The 17823-nt window shown below is 46.3% G+C and overlaps 1 protein-coding gene and 1 long non-coding RNA gene across 2 annotated transcripts in view; both read left to right on the plus strand.

The window, feature by feature from the left end:
* Positions 1–13160, plus strand: part of BLTP3A (bridge-like lipid transfer protein family member 3A) — a 79713-nt gene extending 66553 nt beyond the window's left edge. Inside the window, exons 15-21 of the mRNA XM_049765234.1 lie at positions 1556–1752; positions 7086–7240; positions 7324–7474; positions 9410–9672; positions 10488–10593; positions 10679–10788; positions 12034–13160. Of these exons, the coding sequence (XP_049621191.1) occupies positions 1556–1752; positions 7086–7240; positions 7324–7474; positions 9410–9672; positions 10488–10593; positions 10679–10788; positions 12034–12159 (1108 nt within the window). The 3' untranslated portion in view covers positions 12160–13160. The remainder of the gene's footprint in view (positions 1–1555; positions 1753–7085; positions 7241–7323; positions 7475–9409; positions 9673–10487; positions 10594–10678; positions 10789–12033) is intronic.
* A 1338-nt stretch (positions 13161–14498) lies between these two features.
* On the plus strand, positions 14499–16135 carry LOC125996368 (uncharacterized). Its single transcript, XR_007491256.1, has 2 exons — positions 14499–15553; positions 15766–16135. It is a non-coding gene; the product is annotated as an uncharacterized LOC125996368 (long non-coding RNA).
* The last annotated feature ends 1688 nt before the right edge of the window (positions 16136–17823 follow it).

The following is a 17823-nucleotide window of genomic DNA, read 5'->3' on the forward strand; positions in this document are numbered from 1 at the left end:
CCTAGCAGACTTGAACCATATAGAATTGAATATATGAATATGTGAATCATATAGGGCTGACCCGGATTGAATCTGGGTCAGCTGTGTGTAAGGCAAATGCCCTACCTGCTGTGTTATAGCTCCAGATCCTGCACTGCCTTTTCTAAATGCACTACTGGGAAGAATTGGGGAAGAGTAGAAAGGTGAGAAAGAGAGAAGAAAGGCGTGGCATATAGGGTCTATCTTCCGAATAGTGTCTACTTCCCTGCACAGCTGGGGGTCTGCATTCCTGCCTCATAGCTGTTGGCCTTGCTGCCCAGTGGTTTGGAGTCTTTGTGTACTGCCCACCTAGGCTTCTTGGATGGCGTTCTTATTTTCTTTGGCTCCTTTCTTTTTCTTTTCTTTCTCTTTTTTCCTTTTTAAGTCATCAAATCTATCCTATAGGGCTCTGATGTCCATATTATGATCCCTTTGGTTACAACTGTTATTTTTTTTTCTTTTTGGGCCTCACCTAGTGACACTCAGGGGTTACTCCTGGCTATGCACTCAGAAATTGCTCTTGGCTTGGGGGACCATATGGGACACCAGGAGATCAAACCGCATTCTGTCCTAGGTTAGCACTTGCAAGGCAAATGCCCTACTGCTTATGCCACCACTATGGCCCCACAACTGTAATTTTTAATATTTAGTTTTTGGGCCAACCCTACCCTACTCTAGTGTTACTCAGGACTTACTGCTGTGCACAGGGACATAGTAGCAGTAGTACTAGTGGATAGTACCAGCAGTACTAGTACTATAAGCAGTACTAGCAATACTAGTGGGGGCCTCTCTATGGTACTGGGATGAAATCTGTGTTGTCTGCTTGTCGGGGCAGTGCTCTCCCCGCTGTCTTGTCTTCAGTGTGCAGGAGTGAGTACTCCTGGACCCCTGAACCCCTGAAGAGAACGTGGCCTCCTCAGGTGCCATTCAGCAGCCCTGGGTCTCCTCTGATTGTGAGAGCACCATGGCATTTATTGTGAGAGCAGCTTATACAGCTTGTTTGGTTTTTGGGGGGGCACACCCTCCAGTGTGCTTAGGCATTCTAAACATCCTGATACATTGCTTAAGCATCACTCCCGGGCTTCCCACATGCAAACACACATACTAGCCAAGTGTGCCATATTCTTGTCCTTTGCTCCTCAATCTGAAAAGCTGGAATGTGAGGTTTCAGAAAGATCCGTAATTGAAAACAGGGAGTACCCCCCAGACAACAGTATCAGAAACATGAAAGTGAAGTTTATAACATACAGTATTTATTTGAACAATTTTTTTTGTTTACTTTTGGGTCACACCTGGCAGTGCTCAGCAGTTACTGCTGGTTCTGCATTCAGGGATCATGCCTGGCAGGCTCAGGGGACCATACAGGATGCCAGCCAGGGAGCGAACCCTGGTCAGCTATGTGCAAGGCAAGCAAGCAAGCACTCTACCCACTCTACCATCACTCCAATCCCAGCAACATACTGTGTTTAAATGGGAAAGGGTTTGCTTTATGACGAAGCATAACAACTCATCTGAAAAGCTTTTGCTTTTTAAACAGAGATCCTGTGGCTAAAGCGGATGAGGGGGTGGCAGCCCCCGTGAGTGGAGGTGCTGCCAGACTCCGGTTCTTCTCCATGAAGAGGACGGTTTCCCAGCAGTCTTTTGATGGGAGCTCCTTGGACAGCAGTGGCCCTGAAGACCGGATCTCCGTGGACAGTGATGGCAGTGACGGCTTTGTCATGCTTTTGGAGACTGGTAGGTGGGAAGGACTGGAGAAAGATGGAAAAGTCCAGGAAATCCAAGTTTTGGTTTCTCTATTCAGACTGGCACGATGCAAAGGAACTGGGAGTGAATCAAAGTGGCCTTTTCTCTGAGCAGGAGTATTTTAGTGCATTCATGACTCTGGCTTTCTCCCCACCTCTAGGTTATTGATCATTGTAGGATCTTTATCCCAGAGGGAGACAGACCAGATTGTGTGACTTCGGCCAAATAATCTGTACAGTGGGATTAGGGTTTTTGTTTTCTATTATTTGTTTATTTGGTTATTTTTTTTGGTGGTGGTGGGGCACACCCAGTAGTGCTTGGGGCTTACTCTTAGCTTTGTGCTCAGGGATCATTCCTGGAAGGCTTGATGGACCATTTGGGGCACTAGGGATTGAAATCAGGTCAGCCAAGTGCAAGGCAAGCCCTATCCACTGTCCTATCACTTTGGCCCCAAGTTTTTTTGGGGAGCAGGGAGAGGTGCAGGTTGGCCTAACTGGTGCGTAGGGAATCATGTGAGGTTTCCAGAGTCTGAACCTGGGTCGGCTGTATGCAGTCTAGAGGCTTGCCTATATATTTCCTTGCCTACCCTAACCCCTTTTTTCCCAATGGTGTCTGGAATCAAACCCAGGTTTCCCCACGCACTTTGTCACTGAGCCATGTGCTGTGTTCCAGCTAGATTAGTTCTGTGACAGGTAGCCCTGGTGTATCTATTGTCTGGTTCTTCTCTTTACCCATTGATTTTATTGTAGGAATTTTTTTTTTTGTTTTTGTTTTTTTTGTTTTTTGGGTCACACCCGGCACCGCTCAGGGATTACTCCTGGATCCACACTCAGAAATCGCTCCTGGCATGCTCAGGGGACCATATGGGACGCCAGGATTTGAACCAATGACCTTCTGCATGAAAGGCAAATGCCTTACTTCCATGCTATCTCTCTGGCCCCAGAAATACATTTTTCTTTCTTTCTTTTATTTATTTTTTTTGGTTTTTGGATCACACCCGATCATGCTCAGGGGTTACTCCTTGCTCTGCGCTTAGAAGTGGCTCCTGGCAGGCATGGGGGACCATATGGGGTGCCAGATTCAAACCACCATCTGTTCAAATCTGCTGCATGTAAGGCAAATGCCCTATCACTGTGCTATCTCCCCGCCCCCCTTTTTTATTTTGGTTGGAAAATTTTTTTTCTTAAGTGCCAGAGATGGGTCCTACATGGAAAGCAAGTGTTTTGCCCAGGAGTTATATCCTGTTGTAATAGAGCTAGGAGTTTTATGTTTGCAATAAAATGAAAGTCCCCCATCTATTTTTTGTTTCTTTGTTTTTGTGTTTTTTATTTTGGGCCACACTGGCTTTGCTCAGGTTTACTCCTGACTTTGCTCTGGACCTAGGTGGTTCTGAGGATTGAACTCAGGCCAGCTGCATGCAAGGCGTGCCTTGTCCCATGCTATCTCTGCAGCACTAAGGTTTCGGTTTACAAAGAATTTGAGCCACTCCTGATGGGATTCAGGGGGCCATGATGTGCCGGGAACTCATTCTGGGCCTTCTGCAATGAAAGCATATGTTCCTGCCTTTTGAGTCATCTCCTGAGATGACTCAAAACAGTAATAATTCAACAAGTTTTTTTAGTGTAACACTTTCCATCCTAATCACTTTTTACTAGTTAGTAGCTTGAAATAGATTCAGATCATTGCAGCCATCATTACTCTTCATTTTCTGAAACTGTTTTCATCTGGTAAAACCTAAAACTCTATATGTACTGAAAAATGCTACCTGGGACTGGAGAGATAGTACAGTAGGTAAGGCCCTTACCTTGCTTGCGGCCACTTCGGCCAACCTTGATTTGATTCTGCACTGCATATGGTTCCTTGAGCACCACTAGGGGTCACTTCTGAGCACAGAGCCCAGAATAGTCCCTGACCAACACTGGGTATGGCCCAAAAACCTGGAAAAAAAAAATTCTTGGGACCAGCCAGATAGCACAGTGGGTGCTTGCCTTGCATGTGGCCGGCTTCAGTTTGATTTCCAGCACCCCATACTGTCCTCTAAGCCCACGGGGATTGACCCTTGAGCACTGCTTGCTGTGGGCCTCCTCAACCTCCCTGCAAAAAAAAATGTCTTGGCTGGAGAGCTAGCTCAGTGGGCTATAGCACAGGCTTTGCACTCAGGAGACACAGACAGATTTGATCCCTAGCACTGTATATATTGCCCTGAACACTTCCAGGAGTGACTCCTGAGTAATAAGTTGTGAGTAACCCATGTGCATTGACAGGTATGTCCCCAAAACAAACAAAAACTGGAATAGTACAGGATTTCTTTCTTTCCTTTTTTTTTGGTTTTGGGTTCATACCCAAAGATGCTCAGATCTTATTCTTGGCTCAGTGCTCAGGGATCACTCCTGGTTCTTTGGGAGGGTTGGGGGACCAGATGGGGTGCAGAGGACTGAACTTAAGTTTATCTGGTACAGCAAGGGAAGTCCCCTGCCTGCTGTGCTGTACTCAGGAATCACTCCTGGTGATGTTTGGGAAACTGTAATGGGATGTCTGGGAATGAACCCAGGTTGGCTGCATTGCAAGGCAAGCATCTTGCCCATGAATTTTATCATTCATTTTTTATTATAACACTGTGATTTGCCAGCTGTTTAGGTATTAAATATTCCAGCACCAATTCCACCACCAGTATTAACTTCCCTTCACTAGTGTTTCCCACCTACCACCATAATCTACCTCGATGCAGGCATAAACAAATGTACTTCATAATTTTTTATTACAACACAAAGGCAAATGGAATTATTGAAACTTAAGATCAGGGGCCAGAGTGGTAGCACAGTGGTATCACCCAAGACAGACACAGGTTTGATCCTCGGGCATTCCATATGGTCCCCCAAGGCAGGAGCAACAGAGCCAGGAGTAACCCCTGCGTGCAGTCGGGTGTGGCCCCAAAACAAAAAACTTAGCTCAATAAGGTCACTTTGAAATCATTGTTATATCTTCCCATCTTATTTCTTTATTTTTGCGGGGAGGGGTTGGGATCACACCCGGTGGTACTCAGGGGTTACTGCTGGCTCTGCTCTCAGAAATCACTCCTGGCAGGCACAGAGAACTTTATGGAATGCCAGGAATTGAACCGGGGTCAATCTGGGGTTGGACGTGTGCAATGCTATCGCTTTGGCCAGTCCCATTGTATTTCTTTCTTTTTTTTTTTTTTTTTGGTTTTTGGGCCACACCCGACATTGCTCAGGGGTTACTCCTGGCTGTCTGCTCAGAAATAGCTCCTGGCAGGCATTGGGGACCATATGGGACACCGGGATTCGAACCAACCACCTTTGGTCCTGGATCGGCTGCTTGCAAGGCAAACACCGCTGTGCTATCTCCCTGGGCCCCCCATTGTATTTCTAAAGCTAGTGTCTAATGGTTTTTCTGGGCTATTGTTGGTGATAGTGGAGCCTCTGGGTTACTATTTAGACTCACTGAGGATGGTAGATTTCTATGAAACTTTCCCATCAGATTTTCTATGATAACTCTGGGCTATTACTATAAAATTTTGAGGTGTCTTTGCAGCTGCATGGTCTAGGATTCATGATCTGAAACAAATTTGGTGGCTTGGCAGTTTGATAAGAATAAGTTATGGACGTGGGCCATTTCTGTTGGAGGGTGGTATTTGTCTGCTGTAAGTGATACAGAAAGGCGAATCTCCCTCCCACCCTCCACATTCTGAGAAGGCTCCAGAGGTATGAGCCTGAACCAAACTACTTGCGGAGAGTCAGTGGCCGTCATTTTCTTTTAGAGCATGTTAAGAGGAATTGGGTCATTTTTCTGCCAGGAAGATGGCAGGTATGGGCCAGGTATGGGCAGAGGCAGTAGGGTTTTCTGGGGTGGTGTGTGTTTGTGTGTGTGTGTGTGTGTGTGTGTGTGTGTGTGTGTGTGTGTATGTAGGGTTTTCTGGGGTGGTATGTGTGTGTATGTGTTCAGCCCATCCACATTCCAAAAATAATCCCAGAGTTTCAGCCCATACTTTGGTCTCAACAGAAAAGATTCATATGACTTGAGATAAACAGATGTTTTTCATGGGTAGGGACATATCCAACAGTACTCAGGGTTACTCCTGACTGCATTCAGAAATCACTCCTGGCTTGGGGGACCACATGGGATGCCAGGGATCAAATTTGGGTCAGCTGTATCCAAGGCAAATGTGCTATCATTCCAGCCCCAAACAGTTTTTTTTGTTTTTCTTTTGATTTTTGGGTCACACTCGGTGGCGCTCAGGGGTTTCCTGGCTCTGCAATCAGAAATCACTCCTGACAGGTATGGGGGACTAAATAGGATACTGGGATTCAAACCACTGTCTGTCCTGGTTTGGCCGCATGCAAGGCAAATGCCCTACTGCTGTGCTATCTCTCCGGTCCCTCAAATAGATTTTTTTTGGTTTGTTTTTTGGGCCACACCTAATGACGCTCAGGGGTTATTCCAGCTCGTGGATTTCTGAGCACATAGCCAGGAGTACCCCCTGAGCATCACCGGGTGTGGCCCCTAAACAAACAAACAAAAAAGAACTACAGCTAAGAGGTACTGATTTTTGGGGCTGGAGCAGTGGTGCAAGCAGTAGGGCATTTGTCTTGCATGCACTAACCTAGGACGGACCCTGGTTTGATCCCCTGGTGTCCCATATGGTCCCCCAAGCCAGGAGTGATTTCTGAGCGCATAGCCAGGAGTAAACCCTGAGTGTCATCAGTGTGACCCAAAATCCAAAAAAAAAAAAAAAAAAAAGAAAAGAAAAGAAAAGAAAAGAAAAAGAAATTGCTCCTGGCTTGGAGGACCATATGGGATGCTGGGAATGGAACCGAGGTTCATCCTCTGTCAGCTGCGTGCAAGGCAAACACCCAACTGTTGTGCTATTGCTCTGGCCCCTCAAACAGATTTTTTTTGTTTTTGTTTTTGTTTTTGTTTTTGGGCCACACCTAGTGGTGCTCAGAGGTTACTCCTGGCTGTCTGCTAGAAATAGCTCCTGGCAGGCACGGGGGACCATATGGGACACTGGGATTCAAACCAACCACCTTTGGTCCTGGATCGGCTGCTTGCAAGGCAAACACCGCTGTACTATCTCTCCGGGCCCTTGTTTTTGTTTTTGGGTCACATCCAGCAGCATTCACAGGTTACTCCTGGCCCTACGCTCAGAAATCACTTCTGGCAGGCTCGGGGAACCATATGGGATGCTAAGATTCGAAACACCATCCTTCCCCATGCAAGGCAAACGCCCTACCTCCATGCTATCTCTCCGGCCCCTCAAACAGATATTTTTTAACCTTGTGTTTTCTCTTGTCTTTCCTCTGTAGAGTCCTGTCTGGAGTCCTTACCACCAGCTTCTCTTCACAGTGTCTCTGACAGCGCTGGCACACAAGGGAGTCCTGGAGTGGAGAGTTCTGGCCAGGGATCGCCAGAGGCCAACAGCTCTGCGCCTCCCAGTGCAGGGGACCTCAGTCCATACCTGGTCAGCAACTCTGCTTCCTTCTCTGCAGGAGGTGGCTCCAGGCTGGCAGCTGGGGCTTCGGCTGAAAGAGTCTCCTTTCACAGGTCTCTGTTCTGGTCCTGAAGGTGAACGAGGTGTCTTTGGGGATTGAGATGCGAGGTGAGGACCTGACGGTGGCCCTGGAGGCACAGGAGCTGGCCCTGCGGCAGCTGGGCACAGTGGGACTCTGGCATTTCCTGCACGAAGAGTGCCCAGGTGAGGAGGGAAACCACACCAGGAGAGCTGGGGGCTCACTGGGGGTGGGCTCATTATTGTTAGAACCTGCTCCTGTCACAGCACCCTGAGGACCAGTCCCTGACCTTTCTCTGCACCAGCCATTGAGACCCTTGCAGTGAGCGAGCTTCTCTCCTAGGACTCTCAGCCCTTCCACTCAGGAGCTTCTGGGCCAGCTCTGTTTCCCAGGGGCTCGGTCTGCTTTTTCTTCTGTGTGACCAGTAAAATCCAATTTGATTTGACCTGGGGCTGGAGAGATAGTGCAGCAGGTAGGTATTTGCCTTGCATATGGCTGGCCTGGGATCTAGCCAAGGCATCAAGTATGTTCCCCAAGCCCAGCTAGAAGTGATCAGAGCTTCTGTCATCCAGATTCAGTTCTTTGACGTGAATTCTCCTTTATACTGAAAAAGATGACAGAACAGTCTACAATTTAGGGTTATTCTACATCTTAGTTTATTTTACTTATCCTCCCACCTTCCAGGGGACACACCCAGTAGTGCTCGGGCTATTCCTGACTGCATTCAGGAATCACTTGTAGAGGTGCTCATGGGACCATATGTGGTGCCAGGGATTGAACTCGTCAGCAGCATACAAAGCAAGCACCCTACCCACTGTGTTATCTCTTTAGCCCCTATGCTTTGTTTATTTTTTGATTTAGGGCTACACCTGGTAGTGCTCAAGAATTACTCAAAAAAAAAAAAAAAAAAAAAGAATTATTCCTTGTGGTGCTCGGGAGACCATATGGGATGCTGAGGATTGTTCCTGGGTCAGCCACATGCAAAAGTCCTACCCACTGCATTCTCTTTCTACAACATTCCCTCTTCCCATGCTTTGTTTTAAAACTTTTTAGAGTCGGTCCCCTGAGCTAGTACTACAGGAATGACCCCCAAGCACAGAGTCATAGACTAAATAAAATTTATTGATTTATGTACAGAGTGAATTTCATAGTATTCAAGTTACATATATATGTATATATGTATATATATTTACACACATAAATAATTCTTTTTTTTTTTTTTTTTTTTTGGGGGGGCCACACCCGGCAGTGCTCAAGGGTTACTCCTGGCGGTCTGCTCAGAAATAGCTCCTGGCAGGCACGGGGGACCATATGGGACACGGGGATTCGAACCAACCACTGTTGGTCCTGGATCGGCTACTTGCAAGGCAAACGCCGCTGTGCTATCTCTCCGGGCCCACATAATTCTTTAAATAAAAAAACAGTTCTTTGAAGAGATAGTCTAGTGTAAGGTGCTTGCCTTGCTAAAGCTGACCCAGGCAGTCGCTCCAGCATAGCTGGGTATGAGTATATTCCCCAAAATTCTCCCAGACCAACAAAACCACAAACAATTTATTTTGTTTGTTTTGCTTTTTTGGCCCACATCTGGTTGTGCTCAGGGTTTACTCCTGGCTCTACACTCAGTAATTGGGGGATCAAACCCAGATCATCCACATGCAAGGCTATCACTCCGGCCCTTGGTTGGTCCGGAATCTCTCCTTCCCCATTAGAAGCATTTGCTAGTCACCGGAGCAAAGTCTTTGTCTGTGGGTTTTGTGGTCAGACCGCTTGTGCTCCAGTTCTGTACCCATTGTTCACAGGTAGTATAACTTCAGTTCATCTCTTTTCTTGATGGGTGGGGGTACACCTGGCATTGCTGGGACTCTGCTTTAGGCTCAGTTTTCGGGTTGTCACTCCAGTGGTGCCCAGGTGCCTAGGCAGTGCCAGGGATCAAACCTGGGCCTCTGTATACACAGCGCATGCTAAAAGCCCCAGGACCCATCTCAGTCCGCGCCGTTACTTTTCAAATGCCTCAGTTCCTTCATCTCTAGATAGAAATGACAATAATGCTTTCTGTATAGATACTAAAGTATTTCAGGTTACTTATAATCCTCTTTATTTTGCTGTTTGTCTTCTCAAAGGTACAAACCAAGCAGAATCTTCCACTTCGAAGTCTAGTCCCACCAGGCCAGCTGTGGGCCTTCGTTTTGAGGTGGGCCCTGGTGCAGCCGTTCACTCCCCGCTGGCCACACAGAATGGCTTCCTGCATTTCTTGCTTCGTGGCTGTGGTCTTGAGCTGCTGACGTCTGTGCTCAATGGCCTGGGGCCCTTCTTGGAGGATGAGGAGATCCCAGAGGTCGTTCCCATGAAGATCGAGCTCCTGAACTCCAGGATCACCCTGAAGGTGAGAGGACCTTCTGGTTTTGACCCTAGACCTGGGCAGGCAGGGAATTCTGGCAAGAACAGATCTTACCCTCCTTCCTCGTCTCCATTAGCATCGGGTGAGCATTCAGGGTGGAAATGCACCAATGTTTTCAGTGGCATTGGCTTTGTGGTGGGTCCTTGTATATTGCTGTCATAAAGTCCTGGATTCGAATGACTGGACCGTACAGTTCTGACCTGTCAGTGGCATGAAACATGGCTGTGCCATCCAGTTAGCTTATTTGGTCCTCGGTTTTATTCTCTCTAGAAGGAAAGAGGCCTAGTTATGCTTCTCAAAACTTAATAAGACTGCCAAATAGTGACATAAAAGTGCTCTGGGGAAAAAAAAAAGTGCTCTGGGGGCCAGAGAGATAGCACAGAGGTAGGGCACTGCCTTGCATGAAGCTGCCCTAGGGTACTTCCCTGGTATCCTTTATGGTCTCCTTTATGGTCTCCTGCTAGGACTTATTCCTGAGTGCAGAGCCAAGAGTAACCCAAGAGCACTGCCGGGTGTGGCTCAAAATCCAAAGGGAAGGGGCCGGAGAGATAGCATGGAGGTAGGGTGTTTGCCTTTCATGCAGAAGGTCATTGGTTTGAATCCCATATGGTCCCCTGAGCCTGCCAGGAGTGAGCACTGTTAGGTGTGACCCAAAAACCCAAAAAAGAAAAAAAATCCAAAGGGAAAAAAGAAGTACTTCTAAGCGAAACAGTGAGAGCAGGATTAGCAGTTCAGTTGCTCTGAGTTGTTTGGGGTGTGTGTGTGTGTAGATAATGTAGAGCTTCCCCTTTCTCTCGTAGGACGATATCCCCCCAATCTATCCCACGTCTCCGGGCCCTATCCCCATCACCGTGGCCATGGAGCACGTTGTACTGGAGCGGGATGACGACGGCGTGTTCCACATAGGTGAGGGGCCTTGCAGTTTCTTTTCTCCTGGAAGGGAAAGGCTGGGCAGCACTATGACATTTAGGACCTTTATTTCTTTCTGCAGCTGCTGCTCAGGACAGACCCTCAGCTGAGGCAGCTGAGGGCGAGAAGAGGCAGGTCCTGAAAGAACAGCAGGTGTTTCTGGTACCGACAGTGGAGGCTTTTGGAGCGCAGGTAAGAACTGACCTGAACAATTTCTCCCGATGATCCTTTCAGGTTTGTGATTCAAAATCCGAAAGAACTCAGTTGCTAGAAGGGCCTTGTGTCGTGTGCCTTATGCAGTTGTGTGGTTTGGGCCACTTTTCTCACGTAGCAGCTTCTGGAAGTTGAGGGGTAACAGAGGATGTAAGTCAAGACTTCCTGAGAAAGGGCTACTTGTCCCCTTTCCATGTGTTGCTGTCCCTGTCACGGATTCATTCTAAAGAGGTGTTAAAAGCTTCATTGCGGTGGCGCTGGAGCTAAGGTGCCTGCCTTGCCTGCGCACGGACCGCGGTTCGATCCCCCGGCGTCCCATATGGTCCCCCAAGAAGCCAGGAGCAACTTCTGAGCGCATAGCCAGGAGTAACCCCTGAGCGTCACAGGGTGTGGCCCAAAAACCAAAAAAAAAAAAAAAAAAAAAGCTTCATTGTCTGGCCAGAGAGCTAGCATGGAGGTGGGGCATTTGCCTTGCATGCAGAAGGATGGTGGTTTGAATCCCAGCATCCCATGTGGTCCCCTGAGCTTACCAGGAGCGATTTCTGAACATAGAGCTAGAAGTAACCCCTGAGCGCTGCCGGGTGTGACCCAAAACCAAAAAAAAATAAAGGCAAATGAAAAGCTTTATTGTCATTTGGTTGGAATTTCTCGCTTTTGTTTTCTTACTCCCTCATCATAGGCCCCAGACCACGGGTGTTTAGCATCACCTTGGTTCAGGCATGGTAGTAAGAACTGAACTCAGACCCTCACATTTGCCCTGGCCACGCTTTTACTCACTGGCAGCTCTGGGCACTTTCTTGCTGGGGATCCCAAACAGCAGAGTGCAGGAATTTAAACTTTTTTTTTTTTTTTAACTTTATTGATTGATTATTGATTGGTTTCTGGGCCAGTGGGGCTCAGGAGTTACTCCTGTCTCTGCACTCAGAAATCACCCCTGGCAGGCTGGGGGACCGTATGGGATGCCAAGAATCAAACCGGATCCCTTCTGGGTTGACCACATGCAAGGCAAATGCCCCACTGCTCTGCTATCTCTCTGGCCCCAGATTTAAACTTTTGATTTCACATTTTGCCAGACAAGAATCTCCAGCCACTAAACCATCTTCCAGGCCCTCCTGAAAGACTTGTGCATTTTTCTTCTTGAAAGTTTTCCTCTTTGTTCCCTTCGTGGTTACTTTGACTTGACTTGCTTTATTCATCAGCTTCGACTTACTTCCTGTTCCTCAGGTGAAAGAACTTCCTACTCTACAGAAGGAACTTTTGGAAACACAAAAAGCGCTGGCCAGTGCCAACCGTGACAGGGAAAGACTTCTCCAGGAAATTAGGAAATACAATCCCCTCTTTGAGCTCTGACAGCAGTGCCCGGAGAGGAAGAGATCACCAGCAAGCACCACCCGGACAGAGGCGCCAGCAGTGTTGACTGAGTCTGCCAAGGAGGCCAGAGGCACTTGGGGGTGTTCGGCTCACTTCCTGTGGCATCCTCCCCAGGAGCTGTTCTAACCTGGATGGGAAACTGTCCTGGCAAACAGGGCAGCTCTGTCTGTGAGTGACTCCAGCATCATGCTGCCTGTAGAAAGCCTCTGGTTGTCTGTATACTAGGTGGAACATTCTCAACACTGCAGGGCCACGTCACCTCGTTTCACACAGAGCCACTTGCTTCCTCCTCAACCGGTGCGAACAACGTTAAGAATCCATCTCCTCAGCCATCCAGCCTCAGAGCCACCAAAGAGTCTTTGTCGTCTCAGAGCTTCCTGTTGCAGAGCTGAAAAGTCCTTGGCTTGAGTTTTGGCCACAACCGTGGAGCGGACAAGAAAGAGCCCATCAGGCAGCGGGCTGTAGTGGCACGAGAGTACAGGTGACCTACTCTCAGCCTCTTGGGGAAGGGGACCGAGCTCTTGTTACCTTGATTGATATTACAATCAGATCTTTCAGGATTAAGCTTCTTTGTTATACTTTCATCTTTGTGCTGCTGTGATACTAAATAAGCAATAGGAGTCAGTTGGTTCTATCAGCTCTCCCCTCAGTGACAGTTTGTTTGAAACTTAAAGGAAAAAAGATGCTAACCTTGAGCTAGTTAAAGTCCCACTGGGGTAGGGAGGGATCAGCAGGGGAACCTGATTCGGAGCCCCCATGGACATGCCGAGTCCTTCTCTACCACAGAATGCCTCAGAGATAAGCCCCCTGCCTGGTTCCTAGGCATTCTCCTCAGCACCTGGTGGTTTGGAAGCTGAAAGGAGTTTAACCTTCATGTAAACATTTCACTCAAGGTCTTTTACCCCCAGTCCCTATGGTTTTCAAAAATCATGTCATTTGGGGCCGGAGTGGTGGTGCAAGCGGTAGGGCGTTTGTCTTGCATGCGCCAACGTAGGATGGACCACGATTCGATCCCCTGGCGTCCCATATGGTTCCCCAATCCAGGAGCAATTTCTGAGTGCACAGCCAGGAGTAACCCCTGAGCGTCACTGGGTGTGGCCCCAAAACAACAAAAAAAATCATGTCGTTTTAAGTGAAAAAACAAAAACTATCTGCCTCTACTGTCCCTATCATCTAAAAGCTGCCCTCCTCCTGTTCCAGCCCTAGTTCTTACCCACTGTTGCTTCTTCCATATTGCTCAAGTTGTGCTGATTGGACAGAAGTTCATTAACAAACTCATTAGCAAGAGAATTAGGCAAGAGAGTAAAATAGTGATAGTTCTGCTACTAAAGTCTTCGCCACACATAACCTATTGAAGGATACATATAACAGTTTTCTCTGTGGGAAATCAAGCCTGACTTGGATGTTGTGATTTTTTTTTAATAGGATTAAAAATCTAAGTGCACTTGGGGTCCGAGAGATAGCACAGCAATTTGCCTTGCAAGCGGTGACCCAGGACCAATGGTGGTTAGAATCCCGGCATCCCATATGGTCCCCCGTGGCTGCCAGGAGCGATTTCTGAGCACAGAGCCAGGAGTAACCCGAGCGCTGCTGCGTGTGGCCCCCAAACCAATATATATATATATATATATATATATATAGCACAGTGACGTTTGCCTTGCAAGCAGCCGATCCAGGACCAAAGGTGGTTGGTTCGAATCCCGGTGTCCCATATGGTCCCCCGTGCCTGCCAGGAGCTATTTCTGAGCAGATAGCCAGGAGTAACCCCTGAGCGCCACAGGGTGTGGCCCAAAAACCAAAAAAAAAAAAAAAAAAAGAACTTAGGTCAGGATTCTTGTTTTTAAAATCATGACCACTGTTAGATTACAATCTGGTTATAGTCTTTCTTTTTGGAAAGAACATTAACAAGAAATTTCCTTAAAGTTGATGATTGGTTTAGCTAGAGTTATGCTTTTTTTTTAATAAAAAATTCTGAAATCTGGTTATTCAGTACCATCAAAAGTGACTACTTGCAGGCAGCGAAAGTTAACTCGGTGATGATGTAGCTCCTATTGCAGGTGTGATGCCCTGGCTTTGAGCACACACACACACACACACACACACACACATACACACACACACACACACACAGAGGCACACATCCTCCTATAGATATGTACACACAGATACAAACTTAGGTTAGAACCTAGACAGAAACAACCTTATTCCCTTTTAAATAAAGAACAAAAGTTCAGAAATCTATACACACACACACACACACACACACCCTCTCATAGTTTATATTAGAGAACATAAATCCAGAATTGTCACAACTGAAACATGAAAACTCAGGAAGGCGACAGAGTCTGTGTGGGCTATGGAAGTCCCAGCAGGTACTGAGATTCTGAGCTCTCTTAGAATTCAGGAGAGACACCTGAGCACTGCTGCAGTGACGTCTGCAGTAGGACAGCACAGGCGCCTCACTCAGAGCTCTAGTATGTTTTCCTCTCTGCACTTAGTGGTCTTCCTTGCAGATCCAATAGCAGAGGGATCCAGTAAATGCAAAACCTCTCAATGGGGCTACTTCCACATGACCTGTCTTTCACACGGCTCCCAGGAGAGCAGAAAAGTGAGGAGTATTAGATAAATCTCTCTAGTCACGAACAAGAAGGACCCATTTGGTAGGTCCTGAAATACTAGCTCTTGGGCTCTACCTCACAGCCTTAGGTAAATGAAAGTGTTTCTCAGAGCAATACAGAAACTTCCATTCCAGAGTGGTGTTGGCAGAACTATGTGAGTGCAGAAATTGAAGAGGCATCCTTGAGTGGCAGTCTTCTGAGAGAAACTGCAGGAAACCAGAGTTATTTGTTGAGAACTGAGACAGTAACTGTGTCCCTTGACAGAGTCCCCCTCAGTGCAGCTTTCAAAGATGGACTTGTTCAGATGAGTCCCTGATCCTTCCAAATATGGACTTTCTAATGTCTTTGGAGAGAAGAGGGAGATCTGGTTATTTTAAAATTGCAACGTTTCCCTTCTACCCCTAAACCCTCCCAGGTATCCTTTTATGGAAAGGAAAGAAGGCTACAACAGGCAGGCTGGGTGTACCTGCACCTTAAGCATCACTTGGTGGGAGGCATTGGGGAAGGGCCTGCCAAGCACCAAGGCAAATACCTGAATTGCCAGAGCTCAGTCAGGTTTCTGGCCTCCCTAGACCTCTTCTTAACGTGATTAATGGAAACCAAGAATTTCTGACTCCCTTAAAGTGGTAGGTTTGGCCATAATATCTTGAAATCTTCCCTCAGGAAATGTAGAAACCACTGTCTCATGGAATTTTAGTAAAATCATTTTGTATAATTTCATTCACTGGAGGGGAAGGCTTTCCTAATTAAGAAATGTCAACCGGGGGCCAGTGAGGTGGCGCTAGATGTAAGGTGTCTGCCTTGCAAGCGCTAGCCAAGGAAGGACCGCGGTTCGATTCCCCGACATCCCATATGGTCCCCCCAAGTCAGGGGCAATTTCTGAGCACTTAGCCACGAGTAACCCCTGAGCATCAAACAGGTGTAGCCCCCAAAAAACATAAAACAACAAAACAAACAAAAATACAAGAAATGTCAACCGGTCATTAGTCCTCAAGATAAGTGTAAAGGAAATAACAGTGTCAACTTTGAATTCTGCCTCAGAGCTGTGAGACTCTGATTATGAAAAAAATACCTCAAGAAAACTGAGTGATAGCACCACTATCCCTTAAAGACGCCAGTCGCTGCGCATCGTTTCAGCTGTGAAGCACACACAACCACATATCATCTGATTGTCTAGGTTTCCTGTTTACATGGATGCAGTAGAGCTATGTTTTAGACCAAATGTATCAATAAATCTCTCTTGGTTGGGATGCAGGGATGGTAATTAATCTCAAAATGTTATCAGCTCACTGGAATATTGGTGTTTTGGACTTGAGACAGGAGGAGCAGGTTCTAATCTGATGGTTACTTTGTGCTATATATTTAGTCTGACACTCATTTTGCCATGGGCATCAACCTTTATGTATTCTATAGTTCTGAATAGTTCCTGTTTGTGAACATACAAGGGATAAACACCATTGGCACACACAACCCACGGCTTAAAATCTTCTACTTAACCCATTTATATTAGTTTCCCTTTAGGCTAGTTCACAGTCCTAGAAAGAAGGTAGTTTGAAGATTTTCCTTTTCCAGATGGATACTACTTTCCATTCAATCCTTTACTACATTAAGATATTATTTTCCCCTCAGTTATTTAATACTTGTCTCAGTTTCTAAAATGAGTGATAGTAAGATCATAAAAGGATAAAAACAGCTGCTGAATAATAGTTCCAGTTCTGTAGAAGCAGATGGTAGACCAAATTGGTGTTTGAGAATTGCAGAAGCTGTGTCATGGCTTTGTGGCAGACCACACCATTCTGGTGATTCTCAAAACTTTAGTATGATTTCTTTCAGGAATTGTGGTCTTCGCCCAGCTCTTTGCCCATCTTTCGCTACAACGGAATTATTCCCACTGCTTTTAGGTAGGTAGAGAGTAGCTGTTGTTGAATAGATACTGTTTTCCCCAGTTGCTTACAGTACATGTGTGGACACATTTTTGGAAACCTTAAACTGTGAGAGTTTGCTAACTGTCCAGAATTGGATGTGATCTTTATACGTTGTCATCTGAGTTTCAGATTTATCCCATAGCTTATTTTGCAGTAGGTCTAAGATGCTGTGAATTCCTACTAAAGTTGAGAAAATATGTCTTTCATTTTTTTCCTCCTATTTGATTCATTTTTGGTCTGAGCAAATTAACTTGAGCAGTTCTTTATGGAATGTCTACACTGAATGTCCTTTCCCATAGGCTAAGAACATGTTTGAATCCAAGAGTTTCAGTAGAAGATAGTAAACGCAGACTTACCCAACTTTGCAAGCCCAGCCGTTTTCCCCACTCAGGGTGCTAAGCAGAATTGAAATCTTTACTAAGACCTGCTCAGGAAAGCTTTGAAAAAGAAGTTTCTCCCTATGACACCAAATGATAGAGGGAAGAATTCTTGGGGATTGCTAATAATATACAGTCTTATTACTGCTAATCACTGTCAAAATGTTATGTCTTTCCCCTCAATTTGAGGAAAACACTGAGAATGTATCTGATTAACTGGAATACTGGTCAGTATTGGGAAATTTTCATGTTGCAATACCTAATCAAACCTTGAGTGTACTGGTTCTGTGAACCAACTGGAAAAAACAAATTAAACTTATTGAACAATATTGGTTGTGGTATATGTTTGTAGGAATCTATTGCACATGGGCTTCCACATTGTATTTAAGTGCTATTTTATGAGAAAAAAGAAGTGAGTGGTAGTCTGGCTGTCATATAAAATAGGAAGGACTCAAATATTCATCAAAACGCCAAGACCAATTAATTTCATTCTGATACCAGGAAAGTGATGCTCTTTTTTGGTTTTGTCTTAGGGCTACACCCAGCTGTGCTCAGGGGTCATTCCTGGTGGGCTGGGGACTAAATGGGGTGCTAGGGACTAAACACCAGTTGGCTGCATGCAAATGCCTTACCTACTATCTCCAGTCCCAATTTCTCTCCTAACCAGCTAGACAAAAAATGAACACACACATAACAAGATGGGAAAGTTTAATGATCATTTAC

Source organism: Suncus etruscus, chromosome 18 (assembly GCF_024139225.1).
Source record: "Suncus etruscus isolate mSunEtr1 chromosome 18, mSunEtr1.pri.cur, whole genome shotgun sequence".
In the NCBI taxonomy this organism is placed as follows: domain Eukaryota; kingdom Metazoa; phylum Chordata; class Mammalia; order Eulipotyphla; family Soricidae; genus Suncus; species Suncus etruscus.